Source organism: Carassius carassius, chromosome 3, assembly GCF_963082965.1.
Source record: "Carassius carassius chromosome 3, fCarCar2.1, whole genome shotgun sequence".
In the NCBI taxonomy this organism is placed as follows: Eukaryota; Metazoa; Chordata; class Actinopteri; order Cypriniformes; family Cyprinidae; genus Carassius; species Carassius carassius.
The window spans coordinates 4,605,711-4,627,012 of NC_081757.1; the positions used below are offsets into that span (position 1 = coordinate 4,605,711).

Genomic DNA, 21,302 nt, shown 5'->3' on the forward strand with positions numbered 1-21,302 from the left:
TGCAAATTAATTAATGATCATTAATGATATTTTGCAAAAATAGAAAACAGCAAGAAAAAGGTGCCAAAATAAATCAAATTGAAGGGGAAAAGGTACAAGAAACATTTTTTTTTTAAAAGAACATGATACAAGGAGTGATTACTGGGATCCTAATGGAGCAGATTAAGGAAATTCGAAGAAGAAAATCTGCCTTCCAAAGTGTATGTTGGATATATGAGTTATGAGGTAAGACCTTATATTCCTCCGCCACTAAGATGCTTTTAATGTCAAAAATTTTGACATATAGCGGCAGTGTTGCTAACCCCCTCAGAAAATCTCTAGAACCATCCTCAAAAGTCTCCATTTTTCACTAAAAGTCGCCAAATATGAAAACAAAGTGAAAAAAGACAGGTAAATTTGGAAAAGATAAATGAAAGTGTGTATATATATATATATTAAAAATGATCACAGTTAAGAAATATAACAACAGATTATGTGTAACAAATATTCTGAAGTGGAATTAGGAAATAATGGCGATCAAGCACATCAAACATGATGGAAAAGACACATAATGTTGGGAATTTGTTTTATGTGTCACCAAAGTGCATCCCTGTCCTACTCAAATACAACAATAAGAGATAATATGATTCTCCAAAAACAAAAACTTTATTCGTACAATCTTATTTCAGTCAACACACTCTATAACTACAAAGTAAGTTCAAAATACTGCATCCCAGCACACATGACACAATGATGCACTGTGTCTCTCAGTATCTGGTTGACATGACTGTGCATGATTTGTGGTATAACATTTGTGTCCATGGTTAAAACAAGATGTTCATACATTGCCCTTATAGTCAGATGCAAATATGTCTTGACCCCAAAAAAATTCTAACAAAAGGTTTCTCAGTGGTTTACAGTAGTATCAAATGTACTTAAAAACATACTAAAAGTTTACCAAAGTTTGACTCCAAGAAAGGCCCCGTTTTCAAAATGGCAGCCGCCAGGTCCTTAAAATGACCATTTTAAATGACTTTGTATTCCTCCTAGACCAGAGATATTGGTGTCTGATACATGTTTTGGCCATGTAATATTCTAATTAGAATATTTGCATGATAGATAAGTGATTACAAGTCCAATTATATATTAAAGCAATTGGTTACAAGCATATTTATGGGAAAAATGTGCAATTTCCCTTAAGTAATGTATGTTTAAAAAAACATGTAAAAAAAATAGAATATTATGGAAAGTTCTTTGTTTTTTTTTGTAATTTAATTTAAAAAGCTAACTTTTTTATATTCTAGATTCATTGCACACAAACTGAAATATTTAAAGAGTTTTTTGTTTGAGTTCTGATGGTTACGACTTACAAAAAATTATAATATTTTCTCAAAGATCAATCAAAAATAGATTTACAAAACAGAAATGTTCAAGATCTCCAAAGTAGGTTTAATTATGCACTCAATAATTGGTTGGGGCTCCTTTTGCAATTACTGTCTGTGACACTGCAGGTTGTTTTGATAATGGCCTTTAGCTCCTCTGCATTGTTTTTAAGATGTTACTGATCTTCCTCTTCACAATACCCCATAGATTCTCTGTGAGGTTCAGGTCAGGTGAGTTGGCTGGCCAATCAAGCACAGTAATATCATGGTCAGCCAATCACACTGTGGGTAGGTTGCCAGGGTTTTGCACTGTCACTTTGTTTTATGATTTGTTTCTTGTGTCTAGTGTCAGCACATGGCCTTGTTAATTGTTTTCAGCCAAACTCCTTTAGCCCCTCCTCCTTGTTTCCTTTTTACCACACCCTCTTGTTAACCTGGTTAGTCTTATTGTGCTCACCTGTCCCTCATGTATTTTCTTCCCTATTTATAGTGCCCCTTACCCTTTTGTGTTTGCTGGTTCATGGTCATTCTCACCCCCCCCTGTCTCTGTCTGAATATGTCTCCTTTTCTGGTTGGTCTTGTGCTCTTGTCTAGTCCTTGTAGTTCTATGTTTTTGTCTTGCTCCTTATTTTAGAAATTTGTTTGTTCTTGCTTTTGGCTTTTATTTGTAATATTTTAGTTTTTCTAGTCTTGATTCTTGGCTTTGTTTGATTATTCTCTAAGTTGGTTGAATTGGTAATTTCTTATTTTGTTACTTCACCTTTTATTAGTTAATTGGCTTATATCTTTCCTTGTCTTGAGTTTAATTTGTGTTTTTTGTGGAGCTTTGTCCTGTCTAGTCTTGTGTTCGAGTTCTGACCTGTCCCTGTGTATCCTGCCCTGGTTCTACCTACCTGGCACTTGGTCTGAGTCAGTGGTCAACAAGTGTCTGAGCTCTGCTCTGTGGTGCCTTGTTTGGTCTTCTCCATCAGCCTGGTTTTGCTGCCCCTTCTGTTGCCAAGTATTCTGCCAGTTATTTCCTGAAGCTTTCCCAGTGGCCTCCCCTAGCTGTTTCTGATTACTGTTTTCCTGTTGTGGTATCTATTGTTCACTTCACTACCCTCTTGTATCAGTCTGTTTTGTCAATGAAACCACTACCTCATACTGCAATTGGGTCCTCCCTCCTAGATCCCTGACATAGGTGCTAAATTCCTGCTGTAAAATTAAATCTCCATTAATCTTGTCAGCAGATAGAAGCATAAAGTGCTACAAAATCTCCTAGTAGATGGATGCATTGACTTTGGACTTGATAAAACATAATGAACCAACACCAACAGACGTCACAGCACTCAAATCATCTCTGACTTCAGAAACTTCACACTGGACTTTGGATTCTGTGCCTCTCCAGTCTTCCTCCGAACTCCAGACCTTGATTTCCGAATTAAATGCAAAATTTACTTTCATCTGAAAAGAGGGCTGTGAACCACTGAGCAATAGTCCAGGTCTTTTACATTTATTTATCTGATGCTTTTATCCAAAGCAACTTAAAATTGCTATATATGTCAGAGGTCGCATGCCTCTGGAGCAACTAGGGGTTAAGTGTCTTGCTCAGGGACACATTGGTGTCTCACAGTGGATTCGAACCCGGGTCTCTCACACCAAAGGCATGTCTTATTATCCACTGCGCCAACACCACCACTTTTCCTCCTTACCCGAGGTGAAATGCTTCTGATGTTCTGCTTTAGGAGTGGCTTGGTTTTAGGAATGTGACAGCTGTAGCCCTTTTCTTGAAGATGTCTGAGCGTGGTGACTCTTGATGCACTGACTCCAGCTTCAGTCCACTCCTTGTGAAGCTCTCCCAAGTTCCTGAATCTGCTTTTCCTGACAATCTTTTCAAGTTTGTGGTCATCCCTGTTGCTTGTGCACCTTTTCCTACCACACTTTTTCCTTCCAGTCAACTTTCTATAAATATATTTTGATACAGCACTCTGTGAACAGTCAGCCCTTTCAGCAATAACCTTCTGTGGCTTACCCTCTTTGTGGAGGATGTTGATGATTGTCTTCTGGACAACTGTCAAGTCAGTAGTCTTTCCCATAATTGTGCTTGCATGTTCTGAACTAGCCCAGGAGATACCCAGTATTTATACTCATAATTAATAAAACTAATCAATCTCAAAATGGAATATTCGAATTTGAGATATTGAATTTTTTATTTTCCTAAGCTATAAATCGTAACAAACAGAATTAAAACAAAAAACTCTTGAAATATTTTGTTTGTGTGCAATGAATCTAGAATATACAAAAATTTACTTTTTTGAATTAAATTACAAAAAATAAAGAACTTTCCTTTCTTTTAAGTAGTCCAGGATGAATTTTGTTTGAGCAATATGGTATACACTGTGCTGCCAACAACATTACAATGAGTCATCAATATCAAATGTCAGTATTCTCTTCTACCATCTTCTGAATTGCTGAAAATTGTGAATTTAATTTTGTTGGGTTTAGTATAATGCTACCTTTATACTCAAAAACATCTATAGAGGATGTATTACATATCTATTCCCTTATTAAAATTGAAATGAGTGACCATTTTAGAGGTTTGCCTCTGTTCGGGCTAATACATGGTTTTTTATGATCAAAGTTATGATCAAAGTTATACAACTCCAATTTAAGTTACTGTTCGGTGCAATAACTTTTACATTGAATGTAAAGTCTGTGTTTTAGCAAAAAAAAAGGTACTGAGTAGTAGTTACATGACATAGGCTACATTGTTTACATCTCTAGTTCCCCCCCAAACAATGATAAAACCTTACAGTATTCTCACAAAACCATGTATTTCATAAGTATTTAATCATGTCAGTGCAATTTAGACAAGTCCAATGGATTCATAGACCCAGAAAACATGGGGGTTAGAAACCAAGATTACTTGACTAAGTCAACTAATGAAGGAGTTAGGATATTTTATGGGCTCCCTGCCCATCTTGGGCACCATCTTGAAAATTACACCTTTCTAGTGGTCAAACTTTGGTAAACTTTTAGTATTTTATTAAGGACACCTAATACTACAAAAACAGCTGAGAAACCTTTTGTTAGAGTTTTTTTAGGGTTAGGTGTTATTTAAATATAGCTAAAATAGCACCTTGTCGCAAAAAAAGAAAAGAAAAGAAAGTTACAATGAGAAAGTAGCTAAATTTGGTGACAATATCCCCAATTTGGCAACACTGGTAGCGGCAATGTGCAAGGGCAGGCAAAGATGTGGAAGATGTGCTGGTGATCATGAAAATGGAAATTGTGAAAGCAGTGGCGGCTCTAGACAACTTTTACTAGGGAGGCCAAGGAGGGGCCAGTGTTTAACCAGAGGGGCACATTACAAATGGCAACATATTTTATTTAAATGTAATGCAAATAAATACAAAAAGTAATTCTTGAAAAAATCTACACAGTAATTTTACACAATCTAAACATGTTAATAAAAACAAATTACTTTTAGTACTCTTATAAAATTCAATCAGGCAATCATACATTTCACCATTTAATATTTATATATGAATGTCAAAATAAAGTCATTTTATGCAAATCCACAGCATTTTTATCTAAAAATCAAGCATTATAATGTGAGTATATAATATTGGAGAGTTTTACCATGCATCCTGCTGTAAATAGACGAGGTGCGCGCTATTTGAATACTGAATGGAGAATGATTGACAGCCGCAGAGGAGGGAAAACAAGGTTTCCGTAAACTTTAATTTAATGATGTAAATAGTCTTCTGTCCATAACATTAAGCTATGGAATTGCTTCAGATGACTTTGAGAAATTATAATCAGACCCAAGTCACCCAAACTGATGTGAAAAAAACGGGAGGCGCTGAAAAGCGCGATGTTTGCATCCCTGAATATGATTAAGTTCCTAAGCATAGACAGTTCCTCATAGACAGTAAAAGAAATGGACACAGCGACCCCATTGGAACTCAATTGAGACAAGTGAAGCCCATTTTTAGCGATTTTTAGCACTTATGTTTCTGACACGCAGACTGAAAAAAGGCTTGATGATGTCATCAACCTGTCTGACAGATGTAAATCTTCTAGTAGCTGTGCGTGCAAACTGCCATCGTTAATCTTGCAGAGACGGTGAGCTTGAGCGGGGAGTTCTTTGGCGTGAGTGAGCAGGAGTAAGTATTCTGATTAATTATTTTGTATAGTATTTTAAAATGGGTTTCTCTCTTGACGTCTCCTCTTGTCTGTACGGTAATTTCTCTACTGTGCGACAGAGAGTCGAGTGGTTATGACGCAATCGTAAGCCTATTTTTACAAAAACTGTTTCTACGGGGCCATAATGTAACATAGAAGGTAATGGAGCCCTTTATACATTGTCGTGTATCTTTAGAAATAAATAATGGACAAATTGAGTCTTTAAACGCCTCAGATGAAAAGTTATTCGCTGTCAAAGTGACGCCAAAATGAATGGGAGTCAATGGGATGTTGACTCTGCTACAAGATGGCGGCACGCGGCCGACTTCAACTTCTGGTCAACTGGGAAACTGGTCAACTTCTGGTCAACTGGCCTGGGAAAGACCACAAGCACACAAAAAAATAACACGTGAGCAGGAAACCTGATTTTGTTTGCGATTTGAAAATTTTTTAACCCATGTTTCAGTTTTGTGCAATATAAAAAAAATACCATTGTGTGCGTTATTATTTTACACGTGTTTTTATTTTTTTTATTTATGCTTATTATTTTTCGATCTGTGACTGCAATACATTTGGCGGGATTCTAATCCCATACCAATCAAATCTAAAGAAGAATAAAACAATTTAGTTAAATCGAGAATATTGTATTTTTATTTTTATTTTTTATTATTATTATAATTATTTTATTTCTAGTTTGTTTATTTGTTTTGATTGGTTTTTATGGTTTATTTTTGTCCTAAAAGCACAATCCTGATCCATAAATGTATTCCAGTCGGTAGCGGTAATGCACCAGTCAGTTAGGTTGCCAACCGCCAGTAAACAAAAAAAAGAAGAAGAAGAAGAACAGTTGTCCCTTTGCGCTTACCGTACAATGTGTTTGTTAAATCCAAGATGGCTGCGCTCAGGGGCAGAGCTGTCACAGAATGTCTTACAACATGTATTTTTCGACAAACAGGCACAGCGAGCATTTCCACTCTCCCTTTTGTTACGACAAGGAATAAGGTGAGCGGCATGTTGATCTGTCTTAATTTGCTGCCCAAAATACGCGGAAACTGAGTACTCCACATGACATGACTTTGACAGAAGCTAATAGCATAGCTGAGGTTGTGCAGATTAAACCGGTGTTCACGGCTCTTAACTTTATCTTCAAAACACATTACTTCAATGTTAAGTAACATTAGGTTTATTCTTAACATTACTTTTTATATGATTATTTATTTGTTTGATTTATATATATATATATATATATATATATATATATATATATATATATATATACATATACATACACACACATACACATACATACATACACATATATACACATATACATATACATATATGCACACAGACATATGTGTGTGTGTGTGTGTGTGTATGTATAGTACTATAATTATGAATGTATAATTATATTAATCATAAATGTAAATATTCCAAACATCCTATTGTTCGTAGTTTATTGTATTTTTAAAAAGCCTGTGTTTGATGGTGCATTCAGACTTTTTCCTCTGAATTGTTGCAGTGGTTTGTACCGAGATCACAGCTTCACACCTGCAGAGGAAGTAGAGGTCCACTAGTTAGGGCACTTCTTGGCTGTCCCAATCATGGCAAGTTCCTGCTGGTCAGTGCTGTGGCGGTCAGACACAGCAGCTCACAGGTAGGTTCCTCAAATAGAGTTTTATTACAGTAGCAGAGCATTTCTGTTACTTTATGTACTCTTAAATGAAAACAGGTCTCCGAAGATCCTTATGTGGACTGACTTCTGTGTTAGATTAAGAATTATTTTGCATATTTTACAGACGACAGAAACCGTGCAGAGCATTTCAACTCCAGATGAACCTGTAGATGCTGCAGTATCTGTTCCAGTCTCCATTCCAAGTCCTTCTGCTGACCCCGCCCCTGCAGTCACACCACCAATCACAGAGCAGATGACCGAGGCTCCTCTCACTGCATTGGATGTTCTGCAGGAGGCTGGAGCTGAAGTCAGCCTATCAGAGCTCGGCCTGGGTGGCCACACTCCTGTGGGCCTGATCCAGAATCTGCTGGAGTTCATGCATGTTAGCATTGGGCTTCCATGGTGGGGGGCCATTATTGCAGGTAGAAATGTGTTTATAATGAGTGTGATTTATTAATTAAATTATGTTTTTAAATCCATTCAACAGCCTTTAGTCTTGTTACATCTTTTGTTTTAAAGAAATACAAACCACTTAATCTTCATAGATGACAAAAAAAACTTATAAACAATAAATCTGTGCATCTAATATTTCCATTTTATTTGTTTTGTTCTCTGTAGAATAATTGTACTTATTGAACATCCACCTGTGTGCTATTTAAAAAAAAAAAACATTTATGTGGAATTCATATTCACTCTTTTAATGTGTGTGTAACTTATTGATTTATTTTAATTGAGCTTAACTTTCTGTCTGTTTTTCTCAGGCACCATTTTAGCTCGGTGTGTTGTGTTCCCAGTCATTGTAAAGGGACAGAGGGAAGCAGCCAAACTGAACAACGTCATGCCAGAAATGACCAAGCTCACCAACCGCATGAACGAAGCCAAACAGAGTGGCAACAAATTTGATTGTAAATATCTCATGTCAGAGTGTATAAATGATTGTATCTTACAAGTTGATATTTCTTTCTATCCTCTAGTGTTGTTTTTAATTCTTTTCAAAAATGTGAATTTTCTCCAGATTCAAAAGCATACACTGACTTGATGATGTTTCAGAAGAAACATGACGTGAACCCTTTGCGTGGGTTTCTAGTTCCCATGGTGCAGGTCAGTGCCTTTAAATGCTTTTATTATTATGAACAATTTTTTATAACTCTGTTAGTCAGCAGCTGCTAAGTAATCATAAATACCTTTTCATCCCCTTTACTCTTCAGGCTCCAATCTTCATCTCTTTCTTCATTGCCCTGCGGAAGATGGCGTATCTCCCCGTGCCAAGTTTGCAGACAGGCGGCCTCTGGTGGTTCACAGACCTAACCGCTGCTGATCCATTTTACATTCTCCCCATTGCCGTGACTGGAACAATGTTTGCCATCTTAGAGGTAATTGTTTAAGGATTAGTTAATGAAAATTGTTCATACTTGACAATTTACTGACTGTCATGTCATTCCAAAAAAACATTTGAATTACTTTCTCTAATAGAGCAAATATTTAAAACAGTGAAAGCATATTGTGACAACATTTCTGCATTGTACATTGTGATTTTGGTCTGTAGCTCACACAAAGTTATTGTATGGCTTCAGAAACTAAAAATGTAGTCACTATAAGTATTATTGGTGTTTTTTGAAAGACACATTTTTGATGTATTGCAACCATTTAAAATATTTCAAATTGTTTTTTAACAGCTGGGAGCTGAATCTGGTGTAGACAACCCCAATCTGAAGGCCATGAAGACTGTGTTCAGGATCATGCCCTTTGTGATCCTCCCTATGACCATTAACTTCCCCACGGTTAGTCTCTCACACTCCTCCCTTCTCAAGTGTATTTGTTGTGGGATCTGATCCGTCTTCTCTTGTCATGCTATAATGATTTTCATAGTGTCATTTGATCTGTGTGTTTTACAGGCGGTGTTCACCTACTGGATGACCTCTAACCTCTTCTCACTGGGTCAGGTGGCCCTGCTGAGACACCCGGTCGTGAGACAGAAGTTACGCATCCCGGAGCGCATCACACATCCACCTTCAGCGCTTCCTCCCAATGATGGTTTCATAAAAAGCATCAAGAAAGGTAAAAGCTTTTTCTGCTTCATCTTCTGTATCAGTGTTACTTTAGTGTTATTTATATACTCTACAAACATAACATTATAATTTTGAATCAACTTTTATTTCTATAGTGAGATTTTATTGTAATTTTGGTAGCACTTTATTTTACAGTCCTGTTCCTCATGTACATACTATGTACTTATTATAGTAATTACAATAACTAGGTACTAACCCTGAACCTCCCCCAAAACCTAACCATACCCCATGTAGTTACCTTGTATTACCAGAACTTTCTTAGATAAATACACTGTAAGTACATGTAAGTACATGTACTGTAAAATAAAGTGAAACCGTAATTTTAGTTCAAGTTTTAGTAATTTTATGTGCTTTTATGCATTTTCTTAATATTTACGTATAGCTTTTTTATTTCAGTTTTAGTAATTTGAGTATTTCGGTTCAAACTTATTTTAAATAGTCTCCAAGGTAATTTTCATTTTTAAGTTTTTCATATAGTATTTATAGTTTTTCATCTTTATTTCAATTACTGAAAATGACGTTTAATAGTGGTAGCTAACTATAACAACGCTGTTCTGTATCTGAACTACTTCTATTTCTCTTAGCATTTTGCCCGTCTTATAGTCTCTATATAATGTTTCTGTATCTGTTCACCTCAGGATGGACGAATGCTCAGTTGGCTCAGCAGCTGGAGGAGAGGGAAAGGAAAATTAAAGGACACCTGGATATGGCAGCTAAAGGTGAGGGTCTTCTGCCTCCACTACTGCTCAAAATACCAAAAAAAAAATCTTACCGACTCCAAACCTCTGAAATTATAATACTATTTGTTACAGAATGAAAATTTAAATGTATCTTGTTGAAAATACTTGTATCTCTGTTGGCATACTATAAATGGTGCACAGTTGTGAAGCTATATTTAATGTTTAGTTTTATTTTTTGCTGTTCAAAATTTCCATTTATCCCTGCCCCCTTTTTTTAAAGGTCCTCTGAGGCAGACTTTTACCCATAACCCCCTTCAGCAGTCAACAGCATCAATGTCAACAGGAAAATCAAGTAATTCGAAGCAAGACAAGAAGAGGCCGTGGGAAGATACGATTGGTTAACACCTCGATGGAGGATTGTGAAGGCTTTGTACATATGTATTGAGAAGGACGTAAAATTAAGACTAAATACATGTTTAATGGAAAAGGTGTTTTGCTGTGTCTTCTTCCAATTAAAGAGCAATCTTATTGCCTTACCGCTCTCTCCATTCATTTACATGAACACAAATTAATCTCTTGTTTACTAGATTTTAAGCAAAGCACTTAAACAACAGTGGCTGACTAAATGCTACTACTAAGTCAAGATCAACAAACACAGGTTTTGCATTATTTGTCATTTATTTAGTTAATTTTTTAATTTTTATTATTTGTCAAAAATCCATAATAACACTGTCTTGGTCAATTCAGTCATTGGAAAATAAAAGAAAACATGGAAAATACTGTTTTCTATATTCAGACACAAACGTGTAAAGATAAAGATGTTGTAGTGGCAATTCCTTCCTTCAACACACAACAGGGAGTTTATTAGTCTTTCAATCTAAATTTCTAGTCAATTAATGTGCAAGATTTAGGTTAAAAGCTGTTTCAAAGCAATGGTACAAATGTCTCTAAACAATTCCTCTCTTATCAGTGCTATAATTTCACCATCTCACCGAGCCCCACAACAACCCTTAGAGTCCAAAGGTAGTTTCTTCGTACTCGAGTCCGAGTTGGTTTACCGTTCCCCATCAAACCAGCATAAATATCTCTAATAAATACAAAGGACTCGCTTTGACTTGGAGGAGTTTTCACTTGACATCTGATCAGTCTAAAATGATATCTGTGTAAACCAGTGAGGAGTCAGCAGCTTGTGTATTGCATGTCCAGAGATATTCCAGTTTTCTTGTCCGTGCATCATCCTCTTCTACTCTGCCTTTTCATCTTCTGTGTCCATCTCGGTAAGAACACAGTAGCACAGTTTCTGAATGAGAATACCTGAAGATGCTGGTGAAGAGGGAATGAAAATAGACACGCATGTTACTTTTAGGAGCAATATATGAACTCTGTAGACCTAAACCACTATTAGGAGACTTACCAATAATCTTCCTGAGCCACATTGGCCTACGTGTGGCAGGTAGATGGCAGCACAGGAAGTAGACGGGGACTCCCGATAAAGCAATGCCAATGCCGATCAATGAGTTGATAGTGTCGCTATATAGAGGCACCACCACGAGAAAAACTGTGCAGAGGCAGAATATAATTGGGAAGAACAGGCTGAGCTGAAAGAAAAAGAAAAGGGAAGATAAATGAGAAGGTTGAGACTCTGCTAATTATTCGATAAATCTTCTTGAGTAAACTTTTTAAAGACACTTCTGTTATCGTATTTTGGCGCTTGTTTGTGGAAATTACACATTGTGAAAGGCACACGTAATACAATCTACTTTTTTAATGTTTATCGAACAGCCTCTGACCACACCTACTCACGTGAAAATAGATATATTAATACGCTAACACTTTATTTTAAGGAGTCCTTGTTACATGTTACATGTACTTACTAATATAATAACTTAATTATATAATCAATTATGCAAAATTACATGCATGTAACCCTTAACCAAATCCTAACCCGAACCATATATAGTAAGTAGCTACATGTAGGTAATTAATATTACTCAGTACTTAAATGTATAAATTGTTACAGTTCACTTATTACTTTAAGTACTGAGTACATTTAAGTACTAAGTCCTCAAGGACACATTAAAATAAAGTGTAACACAGTGGTTCTCAAACTTTTTTGGTTGCACACCCCTTTAAGCTTATATATATTATATAAATCTCCCTGAATTTTGAATTTATTTATTTATTTATATTATAACTCTGAGGCAGAAACTAGCTTCAATAAAGTATCATTTCAGTGTTGCATTGGCTTGGTTGAAATAAAAATCAAGTGTTGGTGGATTTAGCTTTCTCACTTAAAATACAAAATATAAAATAATACATGGCAGACGTTGGTTTGTGTGGATACCTTCAGCGGCCGATGTCTGTCCGGTTGTTTCCATCGCAGGTACAGCTGTCCCAGGATAGACAGACCCACAAAGAACCAGTAGCTGAAGCTGTAGTAATTGATCAGTTTAAAGACATCTTCCACACACAGGTACACAAGAGCCATGGCACCCTGTCACACAACAGGACATCTGAGATGTTAACATTTGAGAGTATTAATGAGATCATTAATGATGACTATAAAGACGTGGAATATAGACAAATGCATGATCTTATAGGAAAACACAGGATTGAAACAGAACATTAGTACATGTAGTACAGCATATTATGACACATATGGAGATGTTGAGATGGGAACTGACATTGAAGAGCAGGGCAGGGATGGGGGTATAACGTGTGACGTGAATCATGCACAGATAATCTGGCAGGTGGCCCTCTCTGGACCCCACGAAGAACAACCTGAGTAGAGATCCGCATATGAGAAATCAGCTGAGAATGAAATGGTGCCTGAGATGAAATGATGTGGTGAATTTGATATCAGATAGATATTACTACTCACCTTGATGCAGCAACTATTGAAGCGTTTAATCCTCCAAAGCAGGAGAAGGCAACAGCGACTGGTATTGTCCAATTAAAATACCCAAATACCTGGTCTGCAAAAGTCTGTGAATTAAAATTTGAATTAGCCAAAACTCAATAGGAAAACTAGATGATTTAAGCTTGTGCCAGCTTTCCCTTTTATTTAAAAGAAAGAATTAAAAAAAATTTATTCTGCAAGAATGCATTGCAAATGCAAATGATCAAAAGTGACAGTAAAGGCATTTATAATAATGACCCCCCCCCCCCCCCCGCTGTTCTTTTAAAAAAAAGATTTATTCACAAAATAAGACATTTGATCAGTTTATGAGACTTTTTTCAAAATCTTACCGACCCCAATCTTTTGAACAGTAGTGTATATACTCACCACAGCTACGGCGTCACTGTCCAGGATGGCAGGAATAGGCAGGACTGTATAGTAAGCCAAATTGGTAAGAATGTAGATCACTGTGACAATGGGCATGGAGATGGCAATGGCCAGCGGGAGATTCCTGCAAAACACGATGACCACCAGAGGTCAGCAGAATGCATACAATACCTGGCCTGTAAACCTTTACAATGAATCTACAACTCTCAATACTCTTAAAGCAACACTTTGCCTAATGCTGACAAATGTGTTTCACATGTCCATAGATTTTTTTTACTTCTACATAGAGACCCAAATGGAGAAGTGCTTGGATAGTTTCTGGGTAGGAAGGTTGAGCATCCCGCAAAAAGTCATGTGATCCAGTCACATGTTTCCTGTGATTTGACAGGCAGATAGATAGATAGATAGATAGATAGATAGATAGATAGATAGATAGATAGATAGATAGATAGATAGATAGATAGATAGATAGATAGATAGATAGATAGATAGATAGATAGATAGATGGATAGATAGATGGATTGATAGATTACCTTTCAGGGTTTTTGATCTCCTCTGTGACAAAGTTGAGCGTGTCCCATCCAGAGTAGGAGAAGAGAGCAGAATACAAAGCCAGAGCCACGTGACCTGGATCCTGAGATGAACCTGAGAAGAGCCCTTCAAAATTCTGAGTGTGACCTAGACCACAAACACACACAGAAACCAGCATAGTCAGATTATATTAAATATTCAGAGACAAAGTTGAGAACCTCATACAGGTGTAAAAAGCTTTTACCCTGAAAGATCTTGACCAGGCCAGTGATGATGACAGCGATGAGGGCGATGACCTTTGCGTAGGTGAAGAAGTCCTGAACGCGTGTTCCATACTTCACATAGGCACAGTTCACAAAGGTCAGCAAGCCTACAGAACAAACACAGATCAAGATCAAACCTTTTTTTTCTCAATATTTTGCGACTTGCACAGGCCCTTGTGTTTTTGTGCTCAGGGTGGATATCTTCTAGTCTTTAAAAAGATAGTCCACCCAAAAATGTCATTATTTTTTACTCACCTCTATGTCATTCCAAACCAGTATGCATATCTTTTTTCTGCTGAAAAGAACTTATTTTGAAGAATGCTGATTACCAGTTTTGAGGCCCATTGACTTCCACTTTACTTACATGTGTCCATGAAATTCAACGAGAACCAAAACTGTTTAGTAACCAACAATCTTCAAAATATCTTCTTTGTGTTCCACAGAAGAAAGCAAGTCATACAGGTTTAGAATAACACGAGGGTAACTAAATGATGATAGGCTGTTAATTTGAGTTGGGACTGTCCCTTTAAGGATCCACATGGGTGTTCTTGTGAGTCTAGTCACAACATCACTGCAGTGGATATGGTCTTCCCATGTTTTCCAAGAGGATCAATGATCTTCAGGGGTCAGTTTGTTCTGATCCTGAAATGTCTTGATGTGTGTGAGCATGTGTGTGTGTGTGTGTGATCATGTGTGTGTGTTTTGTAATGTAGTCTTCCTGGCTTGAGGAAGCAGGGCTGCTGACTCTAGCACTCCTGCTGGTTGTTTTGCAAGGAGAGAAAAAGCTTAGGGCAGCACTAAAGTTTGTGTGCGTGAGCGGGGCATTTTTTTCTGTTGTACATAAAATCCAGCTGTAAGCACATGCATTTACTGTGATACGGCATTCTATGAGGGCACATACAAACAATTAATAACAAATATGTATTGCTTTGTATTGCAAATATTCCTTGGTGGTGCATTCATACAGGAAATAAAACCGTGGAAACTGAACTGAAACTGAGAGTAAGAGTGGATAGTTTGCGTTAAATAGCCTTTACTGCAAATGAGGAAGTTACAATGTGTCACGTGACTTACTAACTCTTACAATATACTGTCACCGTCTGACCCATTATACAACTGGAAAAAAACAATATTATACGTGGATGTTACAATTCTCTCTCACACAAACCCTCCCTGAGTCCAGGTCACATTTCTAGAAAAAAAAGAATGTTTTCAAAAATGCTTGCTTCAACTTCATCTTATCTGTTATGGCTGCTATCAATGTTGCCTCAAGTTCATAAACTGCTCGCACACCCGTTTCTAATCTACAGTCTCTCTGCTTAAAGGAGGGCAGATAGCACAGAGACAGATATGTGTCATTCCTGTACGGTTATGTCATCTTTTATAATGAATAAACAATAAAAAAAGAAATGTACAACTAACATCATTCACTTCCACCGTTTAGATAACAAACATCTAATATCATTCATATCTAATGTTGCGTTTCATGTGGTTAAAACAACATGAGCAATTGATGACAAAATGTCAAATTTTGCCTTTTTTGTGGAATCGTTATAATGCATCCGAAATGAACAGCATTTTTTCATCATTTTCTCACTCTCATGCCACACCAACCTTGTTTGATATTCTTCCTTTCTGTTGAAGATAAAAGCGTGAACCAAAACGTGGTGTTTACCTTTTGTCTTTCACAAAACAAAGTCAGTCTTACAGATTTGGAACGACATGAGAGCAGGCAAATTATGACAGAATTTTATTTAAGGTTGAACTATCCCTTTAGGACAACTATGAATAATATTAACATTGTTAACATTACCATGCCTCCTATTAAAAGAATAGTACACATTGTATTTGTAAGGATTGTAGATGTGTCTACTGAGACCGTTATCGCACTCCCTCTCAATGTGCTTTTGGCTCTATTGCATCCTGAGCTGTCATGAGCTATTCGTCATAAGGGCAAGATTGTTAATCAGAAGGACTTTACCTTCCAGAAATCAGCAAGTTCTTGGTAATGCTTCTTATCTTTCAATGAAGCATACATGTGTGTTTGTTGCAATCAGATTAACTTAATTTAGATATGTGGGTATAATGTTTAATCACATTTTATGAAAGGCAATCTTTTTTTAGATTCTAGATTATGAAGGGTGCGGAAAAAAATTCACAGATTTCAAAATTCTGGAGCATTTCAAGAACTGCCAGTTCAACTGAATTTTGTTTTGTTTCAGTTTGCACTTTTTTGGTTGTTGTTTGGTGTCATGCATGTCTGTGCTGAGCGAGACGAATCACGTGAATGTATCCCCTCAACATCAGCACTGGTCTGACACATTCTCTTCTCCTTCCCTTTTCCACTCAACATCAAATACTGACAGGCTGTCATTATTGCTTATAACGTCATAATTTATTTTTCTCCCCTTACCAAAAAGTACACTGAGTGAAGTGATATGGTATCAGATGATAATACCATAGATCTTTTTTACTTTGTTTGTGAGTGTCTTTTGAACTCCATATGTGTCTTGTGATGTTTTATGCCACTTCATGCACTCTTGCTGTCTGTGGTAAATGTAGCTCTGTGTTTATGTGTTTGTGTAATAGAAAGCTGCTAGCTGCCACCTACTACCCACTTCCTGCTGCCAGTTTTCTCAATGTTCACACAGTGTTACCTACTTTCCCAACAAACATTCATTGAATGCAGAAATGCGATTAAGCTTTGAATTCAAGAGCTAGTTAAACCCAAAATGTTTAATTCTGTCATTCTTTACCTTTCACACACCCTAATTAATCAGGGTGATGTCAGACACTTTATTTGTTTCTGTAGAACACAACAGGAGAAATGTTGAGAAATGGCCAATTTTTGACATTAAAAAAAGAAAGTAACAAACTGTCAAGCTCCAAACTGGCATAAAACCACCATAACAATATCACAAACATACTCCACTTGACTAATATTGCAACATTTTGACATTTTTGAGGAACAGATTGAAATATAAGTCGCTATACAGTGGCAAAGCACATGAACGTTCAAAGGTTTGGGGTCGGTGGTGTCTCTTATGCTCACCAAGGCAGAAAGAAATACAGTAAACTGTAATATTGTGAAATATCAAAGCTATTTAAAATGCACATTTTGATACTAATGTATTATACTGTAATTTATTCCTGTGATGGCAAAGCTGAATTTTCAGCAGCCATTACTCCAGTCTTCAATGTCACTCAGAAATCATTCTAATATGTTGATTTGGTGTCAAAAAAATATTATTCAATATTTCTCCTTCTGTGTTCCACAAAAAAACAAACAAAAAAAAATCATACGGTTTTGGAATGATAGATAAATGACTGGATTTGTGATTCATTCTCTTAGCTAGACTTGAGGTCCACAAAACTTCACAGGTAACCTACAAAAGCAACTCCCAATCATAAACACACACATTCACATGCATCAACTCACATATGCAGGCTGCAGCCAGCAGACGATTGGCCACGTAGGGTGCTATACACGTGGAGAAGATGGGCTGCACCATGTAGTTGGAAAAGGTGATGGCTATCACTGCCTGACTGGTGGGCTCGATGATCAGGAGAGAAGTCCATAGACGGATGAAAGCCAAAAAGCCTCCAAAGGCCTCCAGGATATAGGCGTAGCTGGCTCCTGACTTGGTGATGGTGGTCCCGAGCTCAGCATAACAGAGCGCCCCGAACACCGAGAAGATCCCACCAATTGTCCACACTACCAAAGACAACCCATACGAGCCACTGTATATCAGTACGCCTTTGGGTGAGACGAAGATCCCGGAGCCAATCATGTTTCCCACGATAAGACAAACGCCATTTAGCAAAGATATTTCTTTTTTCAGTTTCATGGACTCGTGCGAGCTGCTTGCCTTCAGGTTTCCATTGGACACCTCTGAGGACTGCTCCTCCGTGGGTGCAGGGCTGTAGGACGCCATTGTTTTAAAGGGCCGATGGTTTGGACGATACAAAAAAGACTGTCTTAAACCAGTTCTACAGTCACCTACAAGGGTTTCAGGAAGTTCTGCAAGATTCCCAGCTAGTTCTTGAGATCTTCAGGTGACATCTGGGGAAAACATAGTGTTCAGTTTATATACACACATGCATGCTCATGTAATAATCTCCAAAGAAACAGGGCAGTCATAAAGATCTCACATACACACTCTTGCTTTTCAAACGTACATATGGCTATTACGGATCCATTAGATGTCATGGCAAATGGCTTGTTAAAGGTGTGTAAACAGAGCCGCACAGAGAAAAAGGTCTACATGTAAGAAAAACACCCAGCTTGCTCATAATTCCTTACTGCGTGAGAAAGGATTGTGCGTCTTAGCCAACGGTTTAATCAATCACCATTCCTGACGTGGACATTGATCCACCTGATCTATAGTCAACCAAGACCAAATGGAGGGATTTTTAATACGACAAGTCCAATTCAACTCTCTCTCACTCGTTTTATCTCTCTCTCTCACTTTTAGCATGGAGACTTCTTGGTGCGTCAGCATGCTGTTCTGTCACATGCCCCTCAAGGTTCAGTGGACTCAAAAGACCTATGCTCAAAAGCACACGCTGTGAAGCGTTTTCTCATGACGATATTAAAAAAATGCACATACAGGAACATGAGTAGTTAATTGACAGCTTGTATTTTTGAAGCTCAAAGTTGAGAGCCATTATTGCTGACTATGCCAAACTGTACACTGACAAAGCATTATTTTGGCATAGGTTAACTAATAAAATGTAATGACACCCTGACTTCTGAATGGAAAGTGAATGAGAATTTTGCATTGTTATACATTATACATTATGGCTGTAGAATTCCAGGTCAACTGATTGTTTAAATTCAAAATTTTAAAAAGGTAGTTTAAAATGTAGAATTCTATCTTTAATTCCCACCTTTCACACAATCCATGCAGTGGTATACTGTAGACAGAGGCTTCATGCCTTTCTTAGCCAAGTAAATGCAGCTTCCAAAAGATGAAAACATTGCTGATAATATGTTTTTCTATTTGATACAATCACACCAGTGTGATTTGATCATTCAGTGGGTCAGATCATCAACTGCTAAATTCAACTCTCTCAAAATGTTCTTTGCGCTTTGTAAAATGAAAATGTTAGTAACTTACAATATTGTTATTAAATTCACATTAAATACAAAGTCAGTCGTATTAAAACTATTTTATGGCATGACACCCATATCTGGTAGGCTACTTAAGTAGAATATTTCCTGAAAATATATTTTTATATAAAATATTTAAGACATTTCCTGATAAGTTGTTACGTTTGGAAATATTTCGAATAAAAATAAAATAAAACTTATATCAGTTATACAGTGCTATTGTGGCTGCTGTGTCACACACACACACACACAAATGCCCCCTCAAAAATCATGAGTGCATGACGCCCCTGACTGCAGATCTGATTAATTGCTCTGTGTAATAACTGGGAAGGTCTTATCACAAAAGAAGAAAGTTGCATTCAGAAAAGGCAAAAAGAGATAGAGAGGATGATTAAAGAACTGATGTGTGGGTGGACAGTAGGCAATTACTGCACGTGATAATTAAACAGCCACACCAATGCAAGATCTTTAGGGACCAGAGAGCAAGGTTCAGGGCATGCTGATAAGCACTCTGAAAAAACAACTATAAAACAAAATCACTCAAGGTTACAGCCTAAGCAACCATATAGACTTGCTGTAAAGCAGAATATTAAATAAAAAATTTTATCAGTGCACTACATAAACTAACTGTAAACTACTTGCGATATCTATTAAAAGAAAATGGTAATCTACTACAGTAATCTTAAATCCTGTAAGTATACAATGTGCGTTTTACAAGGAGGTCTATGTAATTAAAGCTTTATGAAATAATAATTCTTGCTTTAAATGACTGCCAGTACAGCTGAGCGGAACGGTTTGCTTTACCTTTTCCTCCAGGTGCTGAACTGGCATCAGGATACAGCGTGTACTGATGCTTTATCTGCCGCTCATTTTCCTAGACACGAACGAATTGATGAGCAGTTCATGTTATTTCGCCATGTGAGATCTCAGTCTGTCCTATGCTGTCTGTCACAGCTCGCGCTCGAGTTCCCTTCCGTACAGACGTTTGAAGGAGATTGATGAACTTCTGCTCTCAGTCAAATACAGACTGCAAACACAGGCAGCGAGTAAGGGGAGGAGAAAAGAGACAGCGAGCACAGCTCCATCTGAACTACTGAACCATTATAATGAGCGTCTGGATGAACTTATGAAAAATACCATTTAAACAGAGCTCAAAATGAAGGACATTTTGTGCTCGAGACATGCTGTCTGAATATAAAGCCCAGTTGTTATCGTAAGTAAACTCAAACGATTCAAAATCGATGTCTTTAATCGATATGTAGCTGAAATGAAATAAAATATAAATATTACATGGAAAACAACAACCTAACAAAGAAGTTAAGTTAGTGGAGTTAAAAATAATACTCCACTACTAAAAACAAGTTAGAGCTATATATATATATATATATATATATATATATATGTGTGTGTGTGTGTGTGTGAAAATGAATAGAAAGTACAAAAGTACATGACAAAATGACAAAAAAATTAAAATATGAAAATAAAAGCTAATTAAAAGTATTACTATGTACTGTAATTATTATAAATAATAATATATAAGCCTACAGAAATTGCCTACAGTCTATTGGCTTCTCGAATAGAAAATTCTACTTAAAATATACGTGAATGGAAAATAATAAAAAGAAAAACATTTACCTAAAATAAGATGATATTATAGCCTTCATTTTGGAGAGGTTTTCTAGGCTATTTATATTTTTATATTAATCTTTTCTACAAAATGAATAGAAACCCCCTTTTTATTTTTATTTTTTTTTGGATTGGTTTGAATTTCAGCCATCTTGCCTACTGAATGTTGTATTTCCCCATATAATATATATTAAAATGATGTGATTCTCAAAAAGAGTGCTTGCAACTACCTTTGAGTATTTACAGCACACACTGTATTGTCGCCATCGGGTGGTTCAAATGGGATGTTACACCACATCTGTTTTTCACGATTTTCAAGGGAAACAATTTCCCATTGTTGCTGTTTTTATGCCATTTTTTACTTTAAATGTTATCTATTTTATTATTGCGACTGTCAAAGTCTACATGGAAAGAAGCTTTACTTGATTTACATGATTTCATAAATTCATCTTTTAAAGACCTTTGACAACTGCTTTTTTTTTAGAACCATTAATCACATCTTACCTTATAAGGAACAAATTTTTGCATATT

General features: G+C 36.7%; 2 protein-coding genes across 3 annotated transcripts; one reads left to right on the forward strand and one right to left on the reverse strand.

The window, feature by feature from the left end:
* The first annotated feature begins 6,375 nt into the window (after window positions 1-6,375).
* Window positions 6,376-10,729, forward strand: LOC132116896 (mitochondrial inner membrane protein OXA1L-like). Its single transcript, XM_059525784.1, has 10 exons — window positions 6,376-6,530; window positions 7,051-7,185; window positions 7,328-7,625; window positions 7,965-8,108; window positions 8,219-8,304; window positions 8,412-8,576; window positions 8,880-8,984; window positions 9,099-9,261; window positions 9,911-9,991; window positions 10,233-10,729. Exons 1-10 carry the CDS (start codon window positions 6,420-6,422, stop codon window positions 10,352-10,354), a joined length of 1,410 nt encoding a protein of 469 aa, XP_059381767.1. The 5' UTR covers window positions 6,376-6,419; the 3' UTR covers window positions 10,355-10,729.
* LOC132116871 (Y+L amino acid transporter 2-like) lies at window positions 10,612-20,135 on the reverse strand. 2 transcript variants are annotated; one of them, XM_059525738.1, is made up of 10 exons: window positions 19,950-20,135; window positions 17,472-18,095; window positions 14,014-14,139; window positions 13,772-13,916; window positions 13,239-13,362; window positions 12,834-12,937; window positions 12,637-12,733; window positions 12,297-12,446; window positions 11,367-11,550; window positions 10,612-11,275 (listed from the first exon to the last, which is right to left on the reverse strand). In XM_059525738.1, exons 2-10 carry the CDS (start codon window positions 17,965-17,967, stop codon window positions 11,196-11,198), a joined length of 1,506 nt encoding a protein of 501 aa, XP_059381721.1. In that variant the 5' UTR covers window positions 17,968-18,095; window positions 19,950-20,135; the 3' UTR covers window positions 10,612-11,195. The 2 variants fall into 2 exon arrangements, with proteins under 2 accessions (XP_059381721.1, XP_059381728.1); XM_059525745.1 differs by lacking the exon at window positions 19,950-20,135 and adding an exon at window positions 18,212-18,417.
* Between the last annotated feature and the right edge of the window lie 1,167 nt (window positions 20,136-21,302).

Bases quoted from the DNA above. Each gene is read 5' to 3' on its own strand.
- LOC132116871 (XM_059525738.1), bottom strand. From the start codon at position 17,967: ATGGCGTCCTACAGCCCTGCACCCACGGAGGAGCAGTCCTCAGAGGTG. The intron at 12,938-13,238 runs GTGAGTATATAC...TTTAATTCACAG, and splicing joins ACAGTGACGCCGTAGCTGTG to ACTTTTGCAGACCAGGTATT. The intron at 12,447-12,636 runs GTCAGTTCCCAT...GTTGTGTGACAG, and splicing joins TCCCTGCCCTGCTCTTCAAT to GGTGCCATGGCTCTTGTGTA.
- LOC132116896 (XM_059525784.1), top strand. From the start codon at position 6,420: ATGGCTGCGCTCAGGGGCAGAGCTGTCACAGAATGTCTTACAACATGT. The intron at 7,186-7,327 runs GTAGGTTCCTCA...CATATTTTACAG, and splicing joins TCAGACACAGCAGCTCACAG to ACGACAGAAACCGTGCAGAG. The intron at 9,262-9,910 runs GTAAAAGCTTTT...TGTTCACCTCAG, and splicing joins CATAAAAAGCATCAAGAAAG to GATGGACGAATGCTCAGTTG.